The sequence below is a fragment of the Ictidomys tridecemlineatus genome, chromosome 7 (genome assembly GCF_052094955.1).
Source record: "Ictidomys tridecemlineatus isolate mIctTri1 chromosome 7, mIctTri1.hap1, whole genome shotgun sequence".
NCBI classification, from domain to species: Eukaryota; Metazoa; Chordata; class Mammalia; order Rodentia; family Sciuridae; genus Ictidomys; species Ictidomys tridecemlineatus.
The window spans coordinates 116051988-116079567 of record NC_135483.1 but is presented as its reverse complement, the minus strand read 5'-3'; the positions used below and the strand labels follow the sequence as shown (position 1 = coordinate 116079567).

The following is a 27580-nucleotide window of genomic DNA, read 5'->3' as shown; positions in this document are numbered from 1 at the left end:
GGAGAGCATGAGACATAAGACAGTGGCATACTATGTAAATTAGAAAGCAATGGCATGGAGGTAGAAAGCACTCTAGTGTGTACAGGGAACCACAGTCCTTTCATTATGCTTGAATCTCTAAGGGTGATAGATGGGTCAGGAAATGAGCTTACAGAGCAAGGTGACCAATGCACATTGACAGTTTACATAATAACTTAAAGGACTTGCATTCAGGGGAGAACCTGGTTCAGAGTGAACTTGTTGGAAGACAGCCTTGAGAGTAAGATTACTTAGGGTTGGCTTTTGCAGTAGTCCAGGCATCACTATGTAAGTTTATGAATAAGGATGATATTGAAAGGACAGTTTTAAGAAATATTCAGACTATAAAATAGTTTTCATTAATAGGTTGTTTATGGGCATTAGGAAGAATGGATAAAAGGAGGAGATGAATCAGGTTTCTGATTTGGTGAATAGTTGTTCCTTCAACTGCAGCAATAAATACAGCAGAAGAGCACATTTCTTCAATAGGATAATGGTTGCATTGTAGACGAGTGAAGAGGTTCCATAGACACTTGAGTTTCTGAAGGTTGGTGGAATCTAAGTTCAAAATTCTGATCTAGGAGCCAGGGAGGGGTGTGTAAGTGGCCCTGAAACCTTAGTACAGAAATTATGGTTATGCTATATACTAAACAAACTCAACTTAAGAAGCAAAAATAGAAATGAACTCTACTTTTGCTTAAGTTTGAACACTTTTTTTTTAAAAAGTGAAGTATGAACCAAACAGAATCTTTTAAAAACATCATGTATTTAGCACCAAAATAGTGTATGAAAATATGATTTGAACTGAATCGATAGACTGTTTTCTTGAAGTTCTTAGAATTGGATGGATTGTATATACAGAACACTGTATTCCAGGCAAGAGGATTCACAGGCGGTCCATATAATGATTTTGGCAATATATATAATTTTACTTTTTTCACTCCTTACTCAAAAACGATTGACCAAGGGAAAAAGATTATTCCCAGATGAGCTTTCAATTGCTGTCAATCCAAATGTCAACCAAATTGAATCATCACATGCCATGTTTGGAAAGAAGATAGACAAAATGTTCTTTCCATAAATTCAGTTGTAGGACGTTTTTAAACTGCAGTAGTTCTAGAAAATGGTTATCTCCTAAAGATCAGGAGTAATTTAGTCAAATGCTGTGCATGTGCAGAAGAGTTTTCTATAAATTTTGGTGACATTTTATAAAACAAAAAATAATAGAGGAAAAACTATAGAATGATGAATAAAGAAGCTCAGAGATACTGCAGTATTTTGAACTTTGGTTTACCATTTAATTGGAATTTCTTTGCAAAAAAAAACTGATTAATAATGGTGAGTAGTCTCAAAATGCTATATAATGCTTACAATATGCCAAGCACTGGTTTAAGCATTACATATCCTCATACCACCATCTGGGACTACTGTTATTAGCTCTATTTATCATATGAAGAAGTGAAGGTAGAGAATAGGCAAGGAACTTGCCCCCAAATTATATAACTAGTAGTTGGTGAAAAAGTATTTCCATCCTCAGAGTCTGTGGTAGACCCTAGGGGCTCTCCTGTAAGCATCCCATAGTAGAACTGGGTATGTTCCCTCAGGGCCCTTGATAGACTCAGGCAATTGGCCTTTACAGTCTGTGATAGACTTGGATAGTGTCTATCCATGATAGTTTTGGTCAGCACCTTCAGAGTTCATGGTAGATTTACATGGTGCCTTCACAATTCATGATAGACATGGGAAGTGGACCTTTTCACAGTCCATGATAGACTCAGCAGTGTACCTTCACAGTCCATAATAAACCCAGGAAGTAGGCCTTTGTAGTCCACTTTGTAGTGGGCCTTCATAGTCTAGATGGACTTGGATGGTGGGCCATCATTGTCCATGGTGTGCTTGAGTAGTCTGTCTTCATGGTCCATGGCAGACACAGGTAATTACCTTAATACTCCATAGTAGATGGGTGGTTTCCCTTGAGAGTCCATGGTAGACCTAGTTATTCTGTCCTCAGGTTCCATGGTACACCCAGGTAGTCTTCCTTAAGACCCTATAATCTCAATTTCAGTCCTATTAAAATATTATTAAAAACAATTGTTAAACATTGTTTCTCCACATTATGGACTTTTAGTGACATGATTGTTGCTCTATAAAAAACATGTAATCTTTGGCATTGTTCCCCAAATAATGTGTTTTGGTACACACCATAAATCACCATATATATTCAAATATCCCCCCACTCTCCAACCCCCTGACCTTTTGCAGTACTGTGGGTTGAACCTATGGTACTCTAACATCTTCAGCCCTTTTTATTTTAAAATAAATAAAAATAAAAAATAAAAAATGTTGAGACAGGGCTTTGCTGAGTTGCTCTCTCCCAAGTTATTATGATTACAGATGTTTTTTACCACACCCCACACAATGATTCTTTTGGTAGAATTTTTACCTACTGCTGCAGGAAGGTGATAGTAGCACATATTTCCACCTATTTAAAAACTAAAGGAATTAAAAAAATTAAAATTCTCTCTCTATTTGTACTTTATAGTGATGGACAAATTAGGTGCAGGGATTGCTTACTGGGATTTTTTATAAGAACTTCAATGTGTAACAGCATACATAAATACATGGCTCTTTACCTAAGAAACATATTGTAAGTAGGAATTATTTCAATTCAAATAATTCAAAAGGAAATAAGCATGCTTGCTATTAAAAGTTTTACTGTTAATACTTTTCATTTTTTAATTATAAAAGTAATATATAATTACATGATAGAACATTTAGAAATAAAATATGAAAATCCATAAACCCAGCAGCTGTTATAACTTATAGTTTTACTTCCTTATACATTATTGTATTAATAGTATATTTATAATTTTGTGCTTTAAGAAGTTTTCAAATTTACTTTTAATATTATCGAGGAGCTTCTTTTTGTAAAAATAAATAGAATATTAATTTGTCTTTTGGATTTTCATATTCTGAGTTTGCTTTGTAGTCTATACCAAGTACACATATTATAATTCAGAACTTTTTTTTTTTTTTTTGTTATTCTATTTACTTCTTTCCCCTCACCCACATCTTGTTTCTGTGCCCTGAGCTTTCCTCAGCTGAGCATGGTCAGGGCCACTTGTGCCCCCTACCTGCAGGTTCAGGGTTGTACAATACCTGAACCATTCTCACCTGAGTCAGCAAGATGTATCTTTAGCTTTGATCCAAACCTACTAATTGATGTGACTTGGAGTTGCCTTTATGAGACCTTTGGATTCATTTGCACAGCTTGGTTTCTTGCTTTCTTTCAACTCACCATTTACGCCTTAAGTCCTTCAGGCTGCCAATTGTGGGGATCAGCTCAGTTGCCTCATTTTGCTATGTTTTCCTTTATCTCTCCTAAATTTTCAATTGGTGACTTAAGCTGGCTTGGCCATGTTTTGTCGTCGTCGTCTTTGTCTTTTATTTTTCTTTTCCTCTAACTGTTCTGTTTCATCTTAGGAGGACCCTCCTGGGCCTTTGGTACCTTTCGTACTTCCTGTCGGTTCTACTCTCTGCATATTGCCAGTCAAGGTTAGTGTTTGACATCTGTCTTAAGATTTTATGGAGTCACCCCCTGAATTTTGGATGAGATTTCTCCTTAAAATTGTTTGGTTCTTTTGATTTCTTCACTTACTTCAACTAGTGTCTTGACCAAGTTAGACTCTTTGGATCTAGTTCTTTTATTGACCTACTATTTCTCTGATGGCAGTTGCTCTGTCTGCTTTTGTTTCCTTGAGTGTATTCTGCCCTGGGATGAGGTGTCTGCTTATCTCTCTTCTCTTTCCTTATTTGCCTCTTTTGCAGAGGCCTGGGTCCACCCAGAACAATGTGAGCATGGTTTCTCCTGAAGCAAATTACTGTGTAAAATTGAGAGTAAAATAAAAATTCTACTGTGTTTAGCTATTTTTGTTTACTTTATTTAATTTAATTTTTTTTTGTACTAGTGATTGAACTCAGGGGTGCTTTACAGTTCACTGTACTGCACCCCCCACCCCCGCCCCCAGCTTTATTTTAAACTTTTATTTTGGACAGGGTTTCCCTAAGTTGTTGAGGCTGGCATTGAACTTCAGATCTTCTTGCCTCAGCTTCCTGAGTAGCTGGGATTATAGATATGTGTCACCAGCCCCACCTTACAAGTAGCTACATTCTATCTAATTCACTCAGTTTTGTTAGATATATTCAGATCCTTTTTTACAAATGAACTATTTATCACTTGAAGTAAAGGAGTAACTCTTTGTTTTACGTCCAGGCTTCTTTGTACTGTGAAGTCTCTAGATGTAGTGCATGTCTTATCTAGGTGTAACACAACTGTAGCATATGAAATAGAAGAGTCCATCAATACTCACTGAATTAAAATTGGAGTTGCATAAATATTCTATGGTGAACTGCCTTTGAGTTTTCTCATTTATTCTACTTACTGATGAATTTCCACCCAAGAATCAGGCTTTGATTTTCTTTATATATTGCTTCATATCTGTGCAAAGGTATTGCCATAATAAAATCTTATAATAGTTACTGTTTTTATTAGTTGAGCTGTTTTTTTTAATGATTGCTGTTTTTACTATTCAGTTGGACTGGATTTTTCATTTACAATTTATATAAAAAAATGGAACAATGTTGCCAAGTTTGTTATTAAAACAGGATTGACCATTCATCTTTTAAACTCCAAGATGTTCAGTTCCTTTCCTCTCTAACCATATATGTAAATATTGGCCAGATCTATAAAATGATTAGAACACAAAAACTACTTTGATTTGATATCAAATTTGGGCATTCACTTAGTGAATTTTAACCTCCTTGTGTTACATGATTGATTTTCTGACTTATATGAGAAGTAATATGGCATGGCCAGTTACTTACAGGATGCAACAAATGGGGACGTTTTGCAACAGGATACTGAAGCAAGACAGTCACAGACAATTGACTCAATTAAATGTGCTGTTCCATTCCATACAATGATCCTATGCAAGTGATCTGATGATATAGATTTTAATCAAGGAAAGGTGTTAGCTTAGAGAAATCCAAGAACAAAGTAAAGCTAGTAGAAAAATATGGCAACAGAGAGACCAGTAAGAATCAAATCTAGAGATTGATGCTTGATTTTAGCTTATGTTCAGCTAAAGTTTGCCTTATCTTTCCACTCAAGAAATCCAAAATTATGTAATACTAATGACTAACTTTAAGGATTTCTGATAAAACTCCATGCAACCCAGCATCTTCTCTGGGTTGCATGGAGTTTTATCAGGTACCACTCTAATTTTGACAAAGAAAAGGTTGTCAAAGGAAGGGAAAAGAGGTTGAATTAGGTAGAGTTCCAGACCATCAATTCCTGCTATACTCAGGATATTTTTATGTATTTTGCATATCAGAGTTTTATCTAAGAATTCTTTTGAGAACACTGGATTCTTTAAAGAAAAAAAGTTTGAGAAACTATTTCATCTGTTTATCACAGATAGAGTGATCTTATTTAGTACTATCTCCTCTTTTGCTAATGATGTGACAGAAGTATATTGAATACCTGTTGAGTGCCTCACTCTGTAACACTTGACAAGCTTTAGTCTTCTGTTGGGCTATTGAACAGTCTCTACTGTAAGTCTTAGGTTTTTGCTGTGGTTCTGCATCCATCTCACATATCTTTTCTCTCACTATTTTCTTGATTATCTTTTCCTTAACTTCAGAATGATTTCTGTACCAAAGGTGCCAAAATACATGTCTTCAATCTGACTTTGCCATTTAGTTCCCATGTAAGTTTTGAGAAGTCATCCTTTTTTGAGCCTAGATTTTCTAATTTTTATAGCTAACTTGGGTATCATCCCTAGAAGGATGAAAAGAGATAGTGAAAGTAACTGGCTGCAATTTAGGTTAAGTATAACAAATAGTAGTTTTCATTATTATAATAAGTGTCTTCTGGACCATATTTCTAATGCTACCTATGTATTTATTTGATAAGGAATGTTGGTTGAGGGATGCAGTGGCACACATCTGCAATCCCAGTGACTGGGGAGGCGGAGGCAGGGTAAATTGTGAGTTCAAAGGTACTTTCAGCAAGTTACAGAGACACTCAGCAACTCAGTGCATGTCTGTCTTCCTGCAAATTCCTAAAAACAAAAAACAAGAAAACAAAAAAAGAAAATACAAAACGGGTTGGGGAAGTGAAGAAGGAGGAATGCTTGTTTCTATATCTCCTGATACTTTAAATTTAGGATTTGCTAATTATTCATTTTTCATACAAGAGACAACAACTTTGATTTTTATATTTTTTATTGATGGAACGATCTTTCTAATCTTCACATTTCAGAATCTTGAAAGTACCTTTTCTTTTTTTTAAATCAGATTTCTTCAGGCTTTCATTTTAGCTTATTGGGATTATTATGATAATCTCATAACTATTCTTCCATCGTCCTTTAATATCTTATATCTTGCTGTTATGGATTTTAATTTTTTTGATATTTTTGATTTTTGTTTCTCTCCTCCCAAAATATATGTAGCCTGAACTTTCAGTAACCCCTTGGCCCTGCCTCCATGTTGCATTCAGAATTTGTCAGCCTTGCATTGAAGGTCCTCTACAGTCTATACTTAATCTGCATTTGCAACTTCTCTTTTCACATGACTCCTCCATGAATCTTCTACCTTTCAGCCAATCTCATTCTCCTAAGAGGTGTTAGAGATTTGGTCTTTTAGATCTTTCCACAGACTCTTCTATCTAAGATTTTTCCCTTTTTTGAAGAACTCCTGATTTGTGAGGCCCTTTGAAATTTTCACTTCATGAAAGCATTTGTAATTTCCCCCCAAACAAGTATGGTTGTGAATCTTCTTTTGAGAATTCATCACGTCATTCTTAGTCTTTGAACTACTCCATGTTGTGTAACACTTCAAGTTATTGCAGAAGTATGGTTACCCCTTTCTTGAGGTTCACTTGATCATTGCATTTCTGTTTCTTTTCATTTCTGAATCATATTTGAATCAGCCTCATTCCTGGAGTAAAAAAAAAAAAGATTGTTGAAGTAATGTAACTTTATTTTACAGTTTTCGTCCTTCCATGTTACTTGTGCAAGTAGGAATAGTGGCTTCCAACCAGTTCCTCTTTATTGAAAATATAAGGAACCATTTTAATACTCTTTTTTCCTTGATAAGATGTAGGAATATGTGTGCAGAGAATATTTCAGGCATTTTTATTTTTGTCCATGTTAAAATATAGTTGAATGAAATTGCCTTCTAATAAGAAACTAAAATTTTATAAAAGTAGATTTACTCATTCCTAAAAGGGTATCTTTCCTATTATTTTCTTTGAGTCATCTTCAGAAGGAAATTTCTTTTTGTAGTATGTCCATATTTTAAGGAATTAGACTATCAAATCCTTTTTGTATTAATAGAAATCAACCAATCTTTTGCTACTTTAATGTTGTCAACCATTCACTTTTTATGGCTTTTTTTCTTAAATGCCAGAAAATAAAATGCAAAGCCCCACCCTATATTAATGTAGTTTTATAGTTAAAATTTTACATTCACCAAAGTCCAGAAATTTAAAGTTATAGTTCCCAGAAGAATCCTAATTCAGTCACATTGCATAAACTGATATTAAGGCTGAAATGTATCATCATTACAATAATGCAAAATACTCATATGCATGAGGACATGGTTATAGTTGCTGAGGGAACCATAATTTTGGATTTTTTTGACTTTTTTGCACATACAATTTCAACCATAATGTTACGTTAATGCAGTTTTTTCATTGACTCTGAGGTAATATATGTTCTGCTATATTTATCTTAAATATAAGTTTTTATTGGCTTCATTTTTTCTTCTGTATATCTATAAACGTGTTCTTACAGAGATCTGCTGTCTCTGCAAAGAGAACTACCTAAGGAATATTTCTCTACAAAAATAAATTTTAGCCTCATGTATACTGATATTCTTTGCCTTTCTCTCTCACACACGTACACACAGAGACTCACACACTTATGTTACATTCTGGCACATTATAGAAGCAGGTAGCATACTCAGTACCTGCTGTTGAAAGTGTTGACGATACTGAATTATTTATTCTATCTTCTACACTATCCAAAATCGTTTTGGGTACTTTGACACATTTTGGTCTCTTCCATATGGATACTTCATGGTGGCAGAGTTGCCAGATGCTCAGGTTTTGTGACAGTCTTAGTTTTTCAAGGACTGTTGGAATATTCTTGGGAGAATCTCGCCTTGTTACTGATTCCTATGGAGTGGGAAAATACTAAAATTTCTTTGAAAGTGTTTTTCAAGACAAGGAGTTATTATTACAAAGAAGTTACTAGAATGTTCCATCTGAGTATATTTAAATATAGGGACTTAGTAAAGAAGCAGTTTATCAAATAATTCATTTGCAACGAGCTGCCATCACCCTAACAATGAGTAATAATATCAGTATATATAAATTTGGGAATTAAACACAATTGGAAGTATTTAAGAATTTGGAATATGAAAGGTTTGCAATCATATAATTTCAGCCATTTATTTATATTTCAGATTGCAAAGACAAAGAGCTAGAAGATATCAAGTCTAGTTTATGTTTTTATCCTTTATCAAATAGACACACACATATGTATGTATATATATAATACATATATAATCATATATGTGCTATGCATGTATATTTATGCATATATTCATGTTGAATAGTTGCTTAATTCAATTGAATGTGGATATATAGATTGCAAGTATTTGCTTTGCCTTTCCAGTATTAATAGACATGCACACATGACCCCTTTCCCAATCTTTGTTTTTAACATTCACATGACTAGAAATTCATCTTTTAATGTATGTCTCATGTGGAGGCCAAGTCTGAGTGCCTGTCTTGCTTCCCTCATGGCATTTTGCATATTTCCTGGCATTCAGACCATTTTGTACAAGGAGAGGATCAGGAAGGAAGGACAGGACTGACTCAGAAGGGAAGCCTCCTCCATGCTGGGGACTATATGTAAATGTCTCACATGTCATTAATGGCTCTTTTCTGCCATTATGACCCAGGACACATGATTCTCCGATGTGTGATCCTTGGATGTAGGCAATGGGACATTCAGATAACAGGGGATATCTGTAGTGAATCTCTAATACATTTATACTCATATTCAAGTACTTTTGTCCACATTGAATGAAGGGCAGGTATGAAACATGATCTAAGTGCTTTTTTTTTTTTTTTTTGAGAGAGAGAGAGAGAGAGAGAGAGAGAGAGAGAGAGAGAGAGAGAATTTTTTAATATTTATTTTTTAGTTTTTGGTGGACCCAACATCTTTATTTATTTATTTATTTTTTATTTTTATGTGGTGCTGAGGATCGAACTCAGCGCCCTGTGCATGCCAGGCGAGCGTGCTACTGCTTGAGCCACATCCCCAGCCCCTCTGAGTGTTTTTTTTTTTTTTTGGGGGGGGGGGATGAATAGACTTTTTCTTCATTTAAGTGGAGAATGTTTCATACAAACTTCTAACTTTAAGTTGCTTCCTCTGATTGGAATTAGGAAACCACACCCACGAGCAACCACTATGGTCTCCTTTCTTTTACTAACTGTATGGGCTCCAGTTTTGCCTTAACTGTTGGATCTGAGGCAGGTGACCTCCTTTTGTGCTCAGTCACTTGGTAAGGAAGTGTGACCTAGGAAATGTGAACATAGTTCCTTCTTGCTGGGTATGTGTGAGTTTGAAATCTAGTAAGCTGTGTTAGGTAGGATTAAGAGAAATGCATCTCAGAAAGAAGCTACATGATATAGGCTGTGTAGAATCACACCGATGCATCATTTAAGATCATCCTAACAGTATTATATAGATTGAACTTTGGACTTTTCATCTGTTTTCACCTCTATTTATGTGTCTATAAATTACTTTAAAAAAGGAATAATTATTTGAGTTGTGGTCAAGGAAAGCATATTTTTTAAAAATTATTTTTGTTTCACTTATAATCACAGATACGAGACATTTAATTTTTAATTTATCCCATTTGATCTTTTAAAAAAGTTAGCTTTCAAATGTTTCCATTTTGTGATATAGACTAAGTAATTAAAATTAGAATTTTCACAGGATTTAGCAAATCAAAGTTTATAATAAGAAATGTGTTTAAAATAAGAGTATAAAAGACCTGGACACAGTCCTGGGACTCATACTTTTGAATTCTTTTCACTTGAAGGTATACTATATTATTGAAAACTTGATCCTCAAGCATTTCTTGAGTGCCTACTGTTTACAGTATACTTTGTTAGCTTTGACTTTTGTAATTAATTATCTAATGATACTCTTATGATGCAAGTGATGTGTAAAATAGCAAAACACTGGGGATACTCAATTATTTGCAGGAAATATTTCTCCAAATGGCATATTAAGCACCAAATTTGGGGATTATTTCAAAGAACTGTCGTGGACTTGCCAAAACAAACACAGGAGGAATAATCAAAACACAGAGATAATCTTTGAAAAGCATAACAAAAAGTGTTGTGAATCAAACAGTAAAACAATAGAGTAAAGCATTCTGGGAAGCAAGTTTAAAGCTAATTCTGATAAGCACTGAAAAGTTTAGATCTTGGACCTATTATAAAAAGGCTGAATATTTATAAAATATTTTGTTTTGTGTTTGATAGTTTTAGAAGTGACCCAGTAAATAGCAAGTCACCATATTTTCCCTTGTTAGCTCAGTTGTTACTTGGGCACCAAGTAAGTTTCTCTGCTTGATTGTGAGGAATAGCTTAGTTGATGTGCCAGGAAGCAGACATTATTATTATTGTTGTTCTTGTTGTTATTCGTGTTATGTTTATTTTAATTATTACTGTGTCATAATACTCAAGCTTAAATGGAGGTAGTGTCCAAAAGCCTTTTTCTTACCTGTGCTCTTTCCTCCCAGGCTTGTGCCTGAGCTGAGTTTTCTCTATCTATTTGAGTGACAGCATTCTGGCTAGACTGGTCACTGTGTTCTTATATATGTATAAACTTAGACATTGCAGGTGGCAGGATGATAGAACTTGTATCCATTACCTTGGGTCTCCAGTCTTCTGACTTATAGTGTTTAGAAATGTACTCCAGAGACTCACAAGTGGCATGAACTAAAGGGCAAAGAACATTCCAATATAAAATGATATGCTGCTGTTAAGGAATAGTTTTCTACAATAGATTAATCATGAGATGAATTATAAATATTTCACATACTAATTATATTAGTTTATGGAGATAAAACACCATATGAAGTGTTCCCAGCACACTCAGCAAGTTAGATGCTCTTTGCATGTTAATCAACTTGCTTCTTCAAGGATGACGATCATGAATCCCTGAAGATGACAGAAACTATTATCACGATATTGTACATTTCTGATCTTTGTACCAGGTTGACACCTTCCTTTCCCCATGAGTTTCTTTTCTTTGGATCGGATCTTGAGTACTTCATATATTAGAATGGTAAAATGGAGAACAGTACTTGAAATATTATTAGGAACCCTAAGAAGAAAGTAATGGGCTTCGTCTAAAATGACATCAAATAAAACTTCCTAGAATCCTGTTGGGTGCTCAAGTAAGATGGGGCATTCATGCTTCATTTTTTTTTTTTTTTTTTGCATATTGGGGATTGAAACCAGTGGCACACTGCATTGAGCTACATTCCCAGCCCTTTTTATTTTATATTTTGAGATGGTTTCTTTTTAAGTTGCCCAGGTCTGGTGATCCTCCTGCCTCAGTCTCTCAAGTAGCTGGAATTACAGGCGTGTATCACCACACCTAGCTCCCATGTGTTTTATTAACAGTAGGAGAACTCTTTATTATAAATCTTGAATCAGCCATTTTCATTTTCTCAGTGTCATTGGGGAAAGGAATGCTTAACTCATTCATTCACTTATTTGGACAGTTATTCAGCACCTGAGTAGGATAGGGAACAGGAATGATAGAGGGCCTGCCCTAAGGGTGATAAGTGCTATGCTAGGGAAACTGTAGGATACTAAAGTAAAGAATAACACATTTAATTTATCTCATCAAGGACTACATAATTTAAAAGGAGGATATAAGATAAGGTAAATTATTGAGGAAACCTGTAAAAGAGATATGTAAAATTATCTAACAAACCAGAACCCACATTTTTAATAGACATATTTTGTGACCAGGCTCTTTTATTTACTCCATTCTCCAGTGCATTTTCTTTTATTAGCTTATTATCCATTATCTTTAGTTACTACTGGGCTTTCTCCTGATATTTAGCATTTATAAAACCTGTCTCTGTATTTACCTCTACTGTAGCCTCTGATTTGTTCTCTTCATTTGTGATAAGGATTATTGTCACTACCTATTAGTATATGGAAGCTATAATCCATTGAATCACCAATAGGTGCTCCCTTTTAATGACTATACCAGACATTTGTTTCTTTCTTCACTTGCAGTGCCAGCAAGTGCCTAACTCATTGTCCTGACTACCACCATGGTATTTTAGTAGGTGGACTCCTTTGTGTTATTTAAGATCTTGTCCAGAGGGCATCTCCTTAGGGGAGCTTTCATTGATGGTCATTCTCCTCTCCAGTTTGTACTCCTACTGAGCAGTCTAGTCAGTTAGCAAATATGTGATAACTCAAAGAGGAAATAAAATAATTCAGGTTAGCCTAGTTCTTTTTTTTTACACCATTTACATTCTTTTATTTTTCAAACACAGACTTTGTTAAGTACAGTTAACATAAAAACATTCAGGAGTGAGATGATTCATAATAAGTATGGGGAAAAAAGTACAGACTTTGGGTGTCCACCACTTGGATGTGAAACACATCTCTTAGCATTTAACTAAACCTTTTGTGTTTTAACTTCTTGATCAGTAAACCAGGGACATCGCTATTAGGGTGGTAGTGGAGAAGATTGAGTAAGGTGATGTATAGGAAGACTCTGGCCTGATATTTGGTTGCCTTTTTTTTCCTTTAGAAATTATAAGCAACACCAGAATATTATGGTGGCTTAAGGAATTTATTATCAAAAAGTGACTATGGAAGTTAGGTGTAATAGTATACACCTGTAATCCTAGGAAGTCAGAGGCTGAGATGGGAGGATTGCAAGCTCAAGGCCAACCTCAGTAACTTAAGAGACTGTATCTCAAAATAAAAAATGAAAAGGACAGGATGTAGCAAAGTGGTAAGGTGACCCTGAGTTCAATCCCCAGTTGATAGGGAATGAAAAAAAGAAAGAGAGAGAGAGAGAGAGAGAGAGAGAGAGAGAGAGAGAGAGAGAGAGAGAAAGAGAGAAAGAAGTGATGAGGAGAGCCATGATTTTAAGTGAACTTGTTTTCCCTCTTCTGTATCTGGATATTTTAGAAGCCACCTCCCTTATTTAAGTGTGGTAATGACTGATGATGGTATTTTATTTGATTCTTTATTTTTCTCATTTTACTACCATTTTTCATGGCAAATAAGAATTGATTAACCATTTAATTAAGAATAAGAAGAAATAGAGAATGTTAGTATAATAATAAATGTACCAGTGGTCACTATATTGCTAATGGATAAAGTATAAACTTATCTTGCCTTCAGGTCTGTTGGAAGACTACCTTTCCAATTTTATCTGATTGCTTATCTTTCTTATTTTCCATTCCAAAATGTAACTTCAGCCATTTATTTTTCTCTTGTCTAACTTATTCAAATATCTTTGCACTTTACACCAGAGACCTCAGGACTAATCTTCCTCTACCTCCCCCAAATCCTGAGATATCCTGTTTTTTCACTCTTCTTTGCTTTTTTCCTTCCTCTGAACTGCTGTAGCATTAGTGTCTCCACCTTTGTTCACTGCTTTGTGACATTTTTTTTTTGTGTGTGTGTGCAGAATAGAGCTGTCACTTATCTTGTTAAATACTATTTAATGTTTTCTGAATTTATGACTTGTTTTACCAATTATATTGTCAACTGTTTTTTAACAGGGTGATATCTGGTACTTCTTAAATTCTCAAGTCAAGAGACTTCACAATACTCTGATTTGTTAACTTATTTGATAGAAAGTTTGAAATAGATATATCTAAAAATGTTCCAAGTGGATCATATTACCTTGATTATTACCTTGATCTTATTAAACACACACACACACACACACACACACACACACACACACACACACACACCAAAACTCTTAGTAATTAATTCCAGGCCACAAAGAAATGAGCACATACATTAAAAATATTTAAATGAATGCAGTAAAATATTTAAACTTATAGATTTTTTCCCTCAATAGTAAGCCTACTCTCTCTTCCTCTCTCTTCCTTTCTTGTTAGGAACATAATTGCAGAGTGTCTTTTATGGATTAGGCACTGTGCCAGACATCAGGAATTAAAAGACTTAAGAGTTGCTGAACTAATTTAAGAGACACCTGTATTTAAGTGGCACCTTTAGCTAAAGAAGCTCAACAGGTATTACATAATTTGTCCTTTTAAGCATGCAGTAGATAGATGTTAAGAAACCAATTTTGTGCTGGAGTTATTTCCTAGGGACAGGTTATATCTACACAGCTTGATTCCTTGCCTTCTTGTCAAGTGCTTTTTACACAGTACCCTTTTGTCCACTGTGCTCTTATAGCCATCATAGTAAGTACACGATGGGAAAATTTTATGGTAGAGAAAAGCAAAAGTGCCTGATTAAGTAATGCCATTTCATACTATAAGACAGTTTGGGGGAAATTGGATTCTCTTTTTTAACAACCTATAAATTACCCATCACAAAACCCTAAGGAATCAAATGACTGTGTTTCCTTTTTCTTTTAGATAAGACTTCCATATTATGTTTTAGTTGTTTAGCAAATGAAAGCATTTTCTTATTTAGTGTTCTTAAAAGTTTTTGAAAATCCATAGCATTTAAACATGCAGTAGAAATGTTCTAATTAAAATGAAGAAGCTGACAATTAAAGCACAATTTTGTGTTAATTTTGTATATCGATGAATTTAGTATAATGATGACTAATGAATATTAGAATTTAGTTGTATTCCTAGACAGCTTTCATGAATTAAACAATCTGTTGACTCCAAAGACTTTTGAAATGTTTGAGAGTGATTTTCATTTATGTATGTATGTATCATTGAGTTCCTGTTATATTGAAGCACTGGCAAGATACTCTTTTGAGTAATAAAGTGAAGAAAGCAGTCACACTCTTCCCCTACAGTTTTATCAGAAAACCCAGGCAGGCCACTGGACATCACCCTCAGCCCTAGACATCTTAGTCAAAGCCACTGTCACTTCTTTTCTCCTTATTGTCTTCCCACAACTCTCTGCAATATGTTTTCCATATAGTAGCCAGAGTAAAGTTTTCTAGTATTAAAAAGTAATCTTAAAAAATCTTATAAAATACTTAAACAAAAGTAATGGAAATATTATAGAAGATTTTGCAAAACTTTGTAAACATATGAATATAAAAATCATACCCTTGTTGAATATACTATTATATTCCATGTAGTCAAATCTATTAAAAATCATGACTTAGAAGTATTTTCAACATGTTAAAACCACATATTCTTAAGAGTTAAAATCAAAACAAAGTCTATAAAATAGATATACCTATTATAAAGTAAAAATAATAAAATTAAATGCACCCAAAGTTCATATCTATTTATGTCATTTTCTAACTTAAAAGTCTTTTGTCTCTTTCCATTACTTTTATCATAAAATCCACAATTATTTTCATATCTTAACAAGGGATCATGTACTTCTTCAGCCTCACCTCTGGCCACTTCTTGACTGAACAAAGTGTTCTGGTGTCCTTGGTCTTCATTCCTTGGCCTGGTAGTTTTCTTCTTGCTTAGTATTTATTTTTCATTTAGCCTTTTACCTTGTAAACAGTAGGTGTTTAACATATATTTGCTAGATAAGCACCAAACTGTGAATAGTAGGTACCCCTCTTTGGGCTGATTATAGATGTCATTCACTTAATTTGCAGTTTTTTGTACTTAAAACATTTTTTGTAAGGGGTATGTACCTTTTAATCATTACAAGAAAAAAAATGTAGTGTCTTTCAGGATTGGAGAGCTTGGTAGTCAAAACTGAAGTAATCAAGAGAAACTTAGAAATTAGGTTATCACAAGTGGGTCAAAGATCTGCTCAGAAAAATCAGTTAGGCAAACAATTGCATTTAGGGTTCCATGGATAAAGGAGAGATGGTTAAGGAAAGCTGGGGTATCTAGGGCTGTGTTTTCCTATATGGTAGCCAATAGTAACATATGACTATTCATTTAAATTTAAACTTAAATTAATCAGATCAAATTAAATAAGGTATTAGTTCCTGAACGATACTGGCTACATTGAAAGTACTCATTGCTACATTGCTATATGTAGCTCGTTATATACTGACAGTAGAGTTAGAAAACTTTTCCATCATCACAGAAAGTATAGTAGCTAGGATCCTGCAGAGTAGGTATTAACAAACAAGAACCCCAGAGAGGGAAGGAAAGAACAGAAACTTTGGTAATGAGGCTGAACAACATGAATCCATATTGTGAGTTTAGGTTATTGAACAAAGTGGCACAGCTGGAAGAATTGGCTCTTTTTGTCAAAGGGCTGCTGAAGCCATACAAAAAAAGTATTTAAGATGAGTTACACAGCTCAAACTGTTATCTGTGTTAAATCATATACTCTTTCCCCTTATGTGATAAATGGTTTCAGGGAGGAGGGGGCCTGTTGTAAAGATTTCAAGGGGCAAAAGTGAGATAACCTAGCCCATGAAGGGTTACTATTAGATTGTATGGGCAGTGGCTGGAATATTGAATGTATGCCCTCTGTGTTTTTATTTCACTTCCTTCCATACTGTTTAAGATATAAAACTAGCATCTTGATAATAATGCTCACACTCCTATAGGACTTAGGTATATTTCGGCATCTCTTTTTACATAGAAATAGGGTGAAAAGCAGACAACTGGGTTATTCAAACTGAGCAAAAAAAAAAAAAGTACGATCCCTAATCTTAAATTTTATTGTGTTAAATTGTTTTGTATTCTTTAAGCAAATATGACTCAAATTATAGATACAATGTGAGCTGGAAACAATCAAAACATGTATATGGATACTATCCCAAATACGGGGAATGTTGCTAATATGCTTGCAGCATAGAGCCATTTTGGTTAGACGATTATAATAGCAACTTACTAGTACTTTGGGTGAAATAGCAAGCTAATGATGTAGCCATTAATTTGAATTTAGCAGACATTTTAAATATAGGTTTCTTTTACAGAGACAAAAGTTGCAATTTAAAGCTCTTTGGTGGTCTAAAAACAGCTTAATTCTGTAGTAGCATGGTAATAAGTACTAATCCAGCTTATACAGTGATTGTAGTATGTCATGTTTGTGAAAGATTGTCCAACTGCTTTCTCTGGGTTTTATGTTAATTTAAAAATATTAAACATAAAACCTTATAACATCTTCATGCTGAGATAAACTGTTCAATTTAACTTGTGCTCAAGCAGCAGCTGTCAGGAATTATCTTGTTCCTAGTGGTTTTTGCTATCACCTTGTGCCCTTTCCTGCCAGAGACACACTGTGGGATGATAAAGCACACCTTGTTAGGATTTATTGCTTAAATAACACCTGAGGCAGGGTGAACATTGGTAGCCTAGGGATTAGCTGCTGATTGACTGATGCCATTCATTGTGTAATTATCAACTTTTAAAAATTGATGGTAGAGGGAAAAATAAAAATTGCTTATGCTTGCATTTCTTTTGTGGGCACCTTCATCATTTCTTTGGGGTGTCAAACTAGAGATTTAAGGTATTGCTTGTGGTCCAGTTTAAGCAACATTTTACAAATAATAAAGTCAAAAGAAGTACTTGAGTAATGATAGAAAGATAAATGAGTACTATTTCAAGATGTATTATAAAATTACAGTTGATTTTCTTTTAATAATTAAACTGAAGGAAGTGTTAAAGTGGGCAGTCTCAAATGGTTAATGTTATGAAAATCGTCATCATTTCTCTTCTGTATTGCATTCCCTTATTTGGGAGGTTTGTTTTGGAAGGTTTCATTCTTTATTATGCATCAGCAAGGAGAGTGGGCATGTAGAAAAAGTGGAGTGAAGGACTTGCCTTGGCTCAACATTTGCTACTGATAGTCCACTCTGAAGAAAATCTTGACCTATGAATTGATGACTGGATATGTCAAGAAACATATGATGCGCTTGTTTTTTTATGGAATGTAGAATTTCTTTTTCTTCTACTTAAGTACTGTTCAGTTCACATTCCCACCAAGTCCATAGTTTTCTAAAGGTCTAACTCACCAAAAATTTGCAATAGGACAATGGATTGCATATACAGAATTTCATTCAGATCAGTCAATTGCTAAAGTACATTTGGCATTTCTCTTTGTAGTTGTATACACATGAATATTTATTAGCAGTAGTAGCATTTTTACTAAGTATTTTAAGAATTAGTTGCAGACATCATGACACTTCACATGTAAATAATTTGACATGAATATTCTAAGATGACTGCAATAAAAGTATTATATTTAAGAAACTCGAGATTGATAAAAATCTTAACTTTCAGCCTGTATTCACATTTTCCTTGTTGCCCTGATAATGGCTTTCATTTCTGTTTTTATCCTATTCCAGTATTCCACTCAGTGATCAAACACTGGATTGTGTTTTGGAGACTCTTTATTTTCCTTTAAGTTAGATTTTTTTTCTTTTATGACATTGATATTTTTGGTTATCCAGCTCAGTTATTCTTTAAGCTGTTTGAACATTTCCTTATTGCCAAATTCAGATCAGGCATTTGCAGCAGAAATATTACATTGATGATTTTTACCTATCTCAGTGCATCATATTTGGGAACACATGATTCCACCTTATCCGATTATTGATCATATTGCTTGATTACTTGGTTAAGATGGTATCTACCGGATTTCTTCATTATAAGAGGTATCATTTTTTTCCTTTGTAATTAATGTCAGATAGGGGCTGTATTTAATTCATTTTTCTGTTTTTAGTGTGAAAAACATTGAGCTTGCTCAGGACTTAATGATTAAAAATGGGAATCATTGCTTACAATGGTGTAGGTAGTAAGGAGGGGCAGGGAGAATAGGACTAGAGGAAGAGGACTCAATAAATAGACCCACAAGATGCCATCCATTCCCCTTTAAGGAAAGAATTGTTTGATTGAAATTAGGGTTTTGTGGTTTTCCTCACTAAGGATCAGATATGTAGGTAACTAAATATCTTCTTATTTCAGAATTTTCAGTGTAAGTTTTAGAAAGGCTTATACTTTGATGGTGGTGATGGGGATATCTTTGAACAAAATAGGGCATTTTGTGACCATGATTTTACTGCTTGCTTTAATTGTATCTAGCTGAACAGTTTAAAAACTAAATGCACCTCCTTGGTAATAACTTTTTTTTTTTAACTTTAAAGAAATAAACCCTAACATTAGTGGAGCAATGTGGTTTAAAGAGGGATTGTTAGCTTTTGGTCTTATGTGCTTCTTGTGTGCCATGAAGAAGGCACTTGAATTCCTATTTATGATACATGCACTCATTATGTCATCATTCTTCTTGTGTGAAAGGCTAGTGCTGCAGATCATATAAACACCTGAAGTTAGCCATTTGGCTTGTCAGCAAGGGAGGATTTATAGTAGTTGTAATCATGGTAATAACAAGGATGATATTTTGTATTTATTAAGTACAGAAAAAAGCATTTGCAATGTAAGTGGTCCACAACCAACTCAGAGCAGTGTGTAATAAAAAGCACTTCAGGCTTAGAAGACCAGCAGTCTCTGCTTTGCTACTTCCTATCAGGGTGATCCTAGGGGAAAAAAAAAAAACCTTAACCTTCCTGACCATAACTTTTTTGGAATGGGAATTCAAGCTCTACAGGTCAAGTATGCTATATTATATTCTAAAGGTGCCATTCTGTTAAAATTGTGCCATCTGAATGTTCTCAGCTGCTCAGGGATGGTTTTCTTTTCCTCTTTTGTGTCCATTTGTGGTAGGCATTGCTTTAGGGAAGCATTCCTAGCTTGTCCCAGATGATTAGTACTCCTTTCTGTTTGTTCCTCTGATACTTTGTATGTCAGTATTCATCCTGCTAAGCTGTTCCCCCCCATCTTTTCTGTTCTTCCTGTTTTGACCATGTCACCTACTAGACATTTAAGTAAATGCTTGTGAAATGAGAGAGTGAATACATACTTGTTTTTATTTAAACACATGCATAGAGGTATGCTTTCAGTTTCATTTTATCCAGACAAAGAATCAACCTCCTTCACCTCTTATCTGTGCTTTATATAAGAGATTTTTAGATTGTATATCTGGTGCCATTAGCAGTCTAGTAATGGAGAAGGGAAAAAAAATTAAATATAAGAATTATGGGATACTCTAAAAGGGGGGGCAAGAAAATATGCCAAGAGAAAAAGACCATACTAGATAAGTCTACTGCATAAATCAAAAGGGTTTATGTCAAAACATGAACATGTGCCATTCCTACTTATATATTGAATTTCAGTAGTTGGTTGCATAAAGAAGTAAAGTGTAATGAAACTGGCAAGCAAAGTATTCCCCAGTCAGCCTTATCTTTGTTCCATTTGTCCTTCAGATAGAGCTTTTCTTGCCTTTTTCAATAAAATCCATCCAGTTTTTTTTTTTCTTTTCTTTTCTTTCTTTTTTTTTTTTTTTTTTTTTTTTTTTTGCATCTCTCAGTAACTGAGCTGAGTAGACCAATGAGATTCAGGGCTTTTATAGTTCTTAGCAGCTGCTTTTTAAGAGATCAAAACTTAGAATGCTGCTACATGGTATTAGGGCTCAACTATTGATGTGTCCCTAGAGGGGATATGTTTTGCTTGGGATGGGAAGTGGAAAGAGGAGAAAAGGGCAAAAGATGACCCCTTCAAGCATGCTTGGGACAGTAAACCCTAATTTCTTTGTTTCCTAGGATCCTCTTTGCAAGCTCAGTACTTAACCTGACGGAACTGACTGCCCTTCGGCCTGACCTTGGGAAATTGAAAAAGATTCTGTACTTCCATGAGAACCAATTGGTATATCCTGTCAAGAAATGTCAAGAGAGGGATTTTCAATATGGTTACAACCAAATTCTTTCATGGTGGGTATAGGTTGCTTCATATTTACCTCTTTGCCATATTTTTCTTTATAGATGGTTAGCTTTTAAATATGGAGACCTACTGTATACTTATAAACACCTTTAGGGAGGTACAAATGTTTGAATATTACTTTAATGATACCAACTGCTTGTACTTCTCTGGTATATATAAGATCACAGCTACTCCTTTTATAAAATACATAAATGTAACAATCTAATTATATGTTGAACTAATTGTGTAACTGTATTTTTCACAACATTTAAAATAGAATCAAAAGGTTGACAGGGACCTTCACCGCTTGATCCCATGATTTATTGTTTAAAACATACTTTTAGAAAGGTCAATTTGTGAACTCACATTTACCCATTAATTTCACTGTATTCAACTAAAATTAAAATAGAAATTAACAGAGAAATAAAAAATTAAAATGTAATAGATTGAGAGATGTTGCCTCCCCTATATTTTTGGTTGTTTTTAAGGCAGAAAATTATGGAAAATGAATCTTTCTGTGTGTGTGTGTGTGTTTTCCCCCACATTGAGTCTTCTGAAATGACACAGCCTTAAAATACCATGACATTTCAAAGGTGAGGGTCCTTTTCTATTGTTACTTCAACGAAGTATATCTCCTGATGGTTAGTTAATGAAAGAAGTTAATAACAACTCCAGAAAAATGGGGCTGCTGTTGTATCCTATTCAAGTAACTACAGGCATCAAATGGACTTGGTGGCAGGAATTGGATACATTTTGCTCACCTTTTTAAACAATTATTAGCATTTGGGATTGATGATGTGTTTTAGCAGATCTTCAACTCTTGCAAGTCTGTTCCATTGTGTAGTTGACATAGAAAACAACTACATGGTAATAATTCTGTGTTTTGAGCATTTTGTAAATGTTTTCCTGTAATCATTTTTACAGGCTGCTTCAATTGTGAAGTAGCAGTGCTATCAAAATGGAGTGGAACTGCTTCACGTCAAATGTCTCATAAAAAAGCAACTGTTTTAAAATTTCATAATAAAATTAAAATACTTTATTTTATATTGAAACAAAGGGAAATATGTTTGAAAAATGAAAATAAAATCATTTTGTGCTTTATCAATATGGAAAACATTTGTAATATTCCTATGATTTCTTGAATTAGCATCATTCTTTTCTTCAGATAATGTGTGTTTATTACCCCTGAGAAAACACTGGGAAAAAAAAATTAAGTCTATTTTTCCTTTTATGGGTGGCTTTAAAGTTAATGGAAGTTGTACCCATTTATATCAGGAAGCAAATGCACCAAAAATAATATTTCTGTAAACAGTTTTGTGTCTTTCACTTAGCACAGACTAGATTTTTAAGAATGTAAGTGGTTGGGTTTTAGCTATCTGCCCTTTGAGAACAGATATCTAAAACAAATTTTACCTCACTCCCCTCCCTTCTTTTATAAGATTGGTTTTACTCACAGGGAATGAGTCTGTAAAAGCTTGCACACAATTTTTCAGCATTTCTCTTCTTAAGAGGGTAAACTGATAGACTAGCTTGGAAAGAAAGAAGTGAACTTCATCATAATTTGGCTTCTTAATGGGAAAAAAATGGCTCACAGTTGTCCAGAGGAAAAATAAGAGTGTCAAAGAACAGTCTTGTTCTGATTCTCTTCAAAAAGTATGACTCCTGCTTTCTCAAATGTTTCTTTAGTTTTCTTGCTGACTTCTGCTTTTGTTGGCACTGTCAGATTTCTTCCTTGACTGTGTGGCAGTTAAGGATTTTAAAGATGACTGACATAAGCACTCACCTTAAACAGAGGTTTCACTAACCCTCTGACTTATGAACACATGTCGTAACTGTATATTATGACCTGTGGGTCACTATTACAATATGTGACATATGGTGAAAGCAGGCTAGCTGTAAAACATCCTTCAACTTTTGGGATATTATTATATTGGTTTCCTTATTGCTTAGTGTCATGTCAGCACTTCTATGCTTTCCTTTGTTTTATCCATGTTGCAGACATTCCTATTCCCCCAGATTTGCACCAGGTAAGAACTTTAAAAGAAACAAACAAACAAAAAAACTTGTATGCAAAAGGAATTTTGGAGGAAAATTGTGGAGGTGGCATGATAAGATTTTGCTCATTGATTTTTTTCATTCTACTATGTATTAATAATAGTAAATCTGGCTGTTTCAGGAAATATGGTATAAATGAAATTGAGGATTTGGTAAGGCATTCCTATTGTATCTATAAGCGATACTTATTTTATTGTGTTTTACATTCCTATGGACTTTAATGTTTTCAGTGTTATTGATCTGTCATTTTCAGGGTGAAATAAAATTGCTGTATCTGTTTATCTATATCCTGTTTTGGAAGTGTTTGGATGCATTTCATTGAGATCCAGTGACACTGAATCATTGGTTAAATGATAACAAGTCATTTTCAAAAATCCAAACAGTGATTTATTAATTCAGTTTGATTCATATTACACATTCAGATTCTATCCAGCTCATCCATGATTCTAAATTGTGTTCACTTGTGTCCAGGTAAATATTACAGGCAATCTGAAAACTGCCCATATGCTTATATCACATAACATTTTCTTTCATGTTTTCCTCTTCAGTTTTTTTAAGCTTTTCCTTTTTAAAATATTTTTATTAGTACATTATAGTTATACATAATAGTAGGGTTCATTCTTTACAAAAATCATACATGCATGGAATATAATTTGCTATATTTAAGTCCCAAGTACTTCCTCTTTCTTTCTTCTTCTACCTCCCCCTCACATTTTCTTATAAAAATATTTTTATGTTATTTTTGTAAAATATTGAGGAGTACAATCTTATTTGTCAAAAGCAATAATCAGTAGTATATTTGTTTTGTTTAATTCTAAAAGTTTTGGTACTGTGTTCATTATATATATATATAATGAGTGGGACAAATGATATGTATTTCTAGATCCATTTCCACTAATTTGTCTACTTCTCTGGTGACCCCAAATAATATAGAGAAATAAGTTGATTTGTAGAGATACTATTACCCTTCCCATGTAATTTCAGAACTTTAAAAAACATAACAGTTTCTTTTTTTGCTATTGAAGACTGAACTCAGGGGCACGCAAACCACTGAGTCACATCCCCAGCCCTGTTTTATATTTTATTTTGAGATAGGGTCTTACTGAGTTGCTTAGTGCCTCACTTTGGCTGGAGGCTGGCTTTGAACTCATGGTACTCCTAATACAGCCTCCAGAGCCACTGGGATCACAGGCTTGTGCCAGAAAAACATAACACAGTTTATTGAAGCAATATCTAAAGCAGAGAATACACTTACAGACTTTGACCAAAATGTTTTGAAAATACCATGGCCTAGCTTGAATGAAGGTGGCAAGAAGTCCAGCAAACATTCCCTTCTTAATATTACAGTATAAAACAAAGTATATCATTGACAGAGAAACTCAATCTTGGCAGATGGGCTACAATTAAATTTTTTTTTCTAAATTAAATATTGTTGGTAATGTGGAAAGTTCCGGGCATTATGGGGAAGCATATTTTGGTTTGAAGTCCCATGTGATCACACTGAATCATTAAATTTGCCTGTTGTCTTTCCTCCCTGTTGCCACCAATCCAACTTCCCATGATACAACACTAATGAAACTCACTTATCTATTAATAGAGACATTTTGAGAGATACTGATGGGAAGTGAAGTGTTCTTTGGAATCCTGAAGTACAATGTAAACTATAATTAATACACAGAGGTTTTAGGCTTATAAAAAATTCTCTGAATGAATCTGAGTTTATCATTTGCATTTATTTTTTTTTTCCTTTAAAGCCTGGTGGCTGATGTGGTGGTATTCAACTCAGTTTTTAATATGGAGTCATTTCTCACTTCCATTGGAAAATTTATGAAGCTGATTCCTGATCACAGACCCAAGGATCTGGAAAGCATCATCAGACCCAAGTGCCAAGTTATTTACTTTCCCATCAGATTTTCTGATGTGAGCAGGTCAGTGTGTTTGACTCTGTTCTCAATATTGTATCATAAATTACTTCTCAAATGTATAGAAATCAGTGTTTTTTCCTGCCAATTTTAACATATTGGCATAAGCATGGTTAATAGAGAGTTGAGTTCTTTCTCACCACACTGTACTTTTCAGTAAGTGTTATGTTCATTGGATCACTGGGTGGTTAGTTCAGATGTTGAATTCTTCCTTTCTTTACTGTTATTTATTTCCCAAAGTAGGTTGCTTTGGCTTTTAAAACTTACTATCATGTTTCTTTGTTTGTTATTTATTAAAAAAGTTATTGTCAAACATATTTGTCAACTTTTACATCCAGCCTTAGAGCCACTGGTTTAAATGCATAATAATCACTCTTTTAAAAAGTAACGTTAAAACCTCATTTTCTGGATGACTTTTCAGTTTCACTGCTATTTTCCTCTAATCTTTTTCTTTCTTCATTTTTATTATTTATATTATCTTTATAATGAATTAAGCCTTCCATATTGGGTTGCCAATATACTTAATTGCCATTTCTCTTTCTCATTTGCTAAGGACATTTTTTATTACCCTTGTTACTGGGCCCACCCTGAATTAGCAATGGATGATGTGGCTCTAAGGGAACATTCTGGAATCCCTTTTCACTTTCAATTAAAACCTAGCAAAACTATTTTTACTACTATCAGGAATATTTGTCCTATGTGAATACAAAGTTCTTTTTTTTTTTTCTTCAGTGGGACTCACACTAGCTGGGTATGATGCTGTTTTGTAACTGCATCCTTAGAAGAAGTTTGGGGACAGCTGTTTCTACCCCATCTTTGCAATGAAGGCCAGAGATGATTTAATGTCCTTAGGTGCTGTGCAGAAGGTCAGCATTAGCCTCTGTGTTCTAGATTTACTGAATTCACCCAGATTTTGCTGTAGGGTCAGTAGTCCTAATCTGCACCCCTAATGATGATTTATGTGAGTGTCTTACTAGTTAGTATTTCATCTACAAAAAAATATCCCCATACCAAATCAAGTTAATGAGTCATAAAATTCAAGTTAGACCACCTTGCCCAATCCTTACTTTGTGCATAGTAGAAAACAGAAGCCCAGAGAAGTAGAGACTGTCTTGCAATCACCCTGTCATTGTCACAGACTGGATTAAGTTTAGCTTCCATAACTTTTGATTCTAATTTCTGTTTAATGTTAAAGCTTCCTGTCATTATTGGTCATTTATTAATAACGTTTCATGATTTATTTGCCTTTTTGATAACTATAAAGCTAAATGCAACCATAATGACAATCAATTTTCAAGTGTGTGTGTGTGTGTGTGTGTGTGTGTGTGTGTGTGTGTGTGTGTAGGCATGTGTTTTCATATGTGTGTATAGTCATATCTTCATATGTGTGAGGGATTTGTTCCAAGACCTAAATGTCAGGGATATCAAAATCTGCAGATACTCAAGTTCCTTATGTAAAGTGGTATAGTATTTATATTAACATATATACATCTCCCCATATACTTTAAACCATCTCTAAATTCCTTGTAATACTTAATACAATATAAGGGCTGGGCAGATGGTGATTATATGGCATTAGTCGAGCAATTACAACAAGAAAAATGTCTGTGTATACTTAGTACAGACATATTGCTTTCTTCCCAAATAATTTGGATATGCAGTTGGTTGAATCCCTGAATGGAAACCCATGGATACAGAGGGCTAACTGTGTATGTGTGTGTATATATTTCTGTAGACATAGTTTTCTTATGTGTGATGGGAAAATTTAATTTTTGAAAGCTCTTATTGTTATACTTTACACTTATTATTCACTGGAACACAGTTATGAACCTGAATTTTTAAAATATTGGGTTTGTTTTTAGAAATAAGTTTTTAATTTGTTCAGAGATAGCAATGTACATCTGTAAGTGAGTAGGTAGTTATAGCTCATCTTGTTACTGCTCTAGGTTTCCAAGTAAATATGTGTTTTAAAATTCATTTACATCTGATATGTTTCTATAACATAATATGTTTAATACACCTATGGCAATTGAATAGTTTATTAATTTGAACCATATTACCATAAAGGAATCTAGCTAAATAGAAGAAGGTTAAGAAATATTGTGGCCAAGATAACATTCATAAGCAAGGTCTTAGCCCAGAGTGTTATTTGAATTATTTTCAAATGGTAATTTGCTTTATACAACCCAAACTCATATAGTGTAAGTAAGTGATTATTTGCATGAATGACAATCATTCTAATGCCTGCAGTTTTAAAAGCTTATTATTTTGTTGAGATGTTGAAAAATATTTAGCAATTCCAAAGGCAAAATAACCAAGGTGATTAAAAAAAAAAGACTTCTGAATGCTTCTCTCTCTCTCTTTCTCTCTCTCTCTCTCTCTCTGTATGTATGAGTGTGTGTGTGTGTGCACACACACACATTATTTGGTCATGGTAAAATGGATTTAAATAAAAATAAAGCAGGGGCTTAGTGGTAGAGCTCTCACCTAGTACATGTGGGGTTCTGGGTTCGATCCTCAGCACCACATAAAAATAAAATAAAGGT

The 27580-nt window shown here is 34.2% G+C and overlaps 1 protein-coding gene across 9 annotated transcripts in view; it reads left to right on the top strand.

Moving 5' to 3' along the window:
* Window positions 1-27580, top strand: part of Qtman (queuosine-tRNA mannosyltransferase) — a 379404-nt gene that overhangs the window by 145199 nt on the left and 206625 nt on the right. For 7 of the 9 annotated variants that reach the window (XM_078017334.1, XM_078017340.1, XM_078017336.1 and 4 more), the window contains 3 exons: window positions 3502-3573; window positions 20901-21068; window positions 24867-25040. In XM_078017334.1, coding sequence (XP_077873460.1) covers window positions 3502-3573; window positions 20901-21068; window positions 24867-25040 — 414 coding nt within the window. The remainder of the gene's footprint in view (window positions 1-3501; window positions 3574-20900; window positions 21069-24866; window positions 25041-27580) is intronic. The other 2 variants (XM_078017341.1, XM_078017335.1) reach the window with 1 other exon arrangement.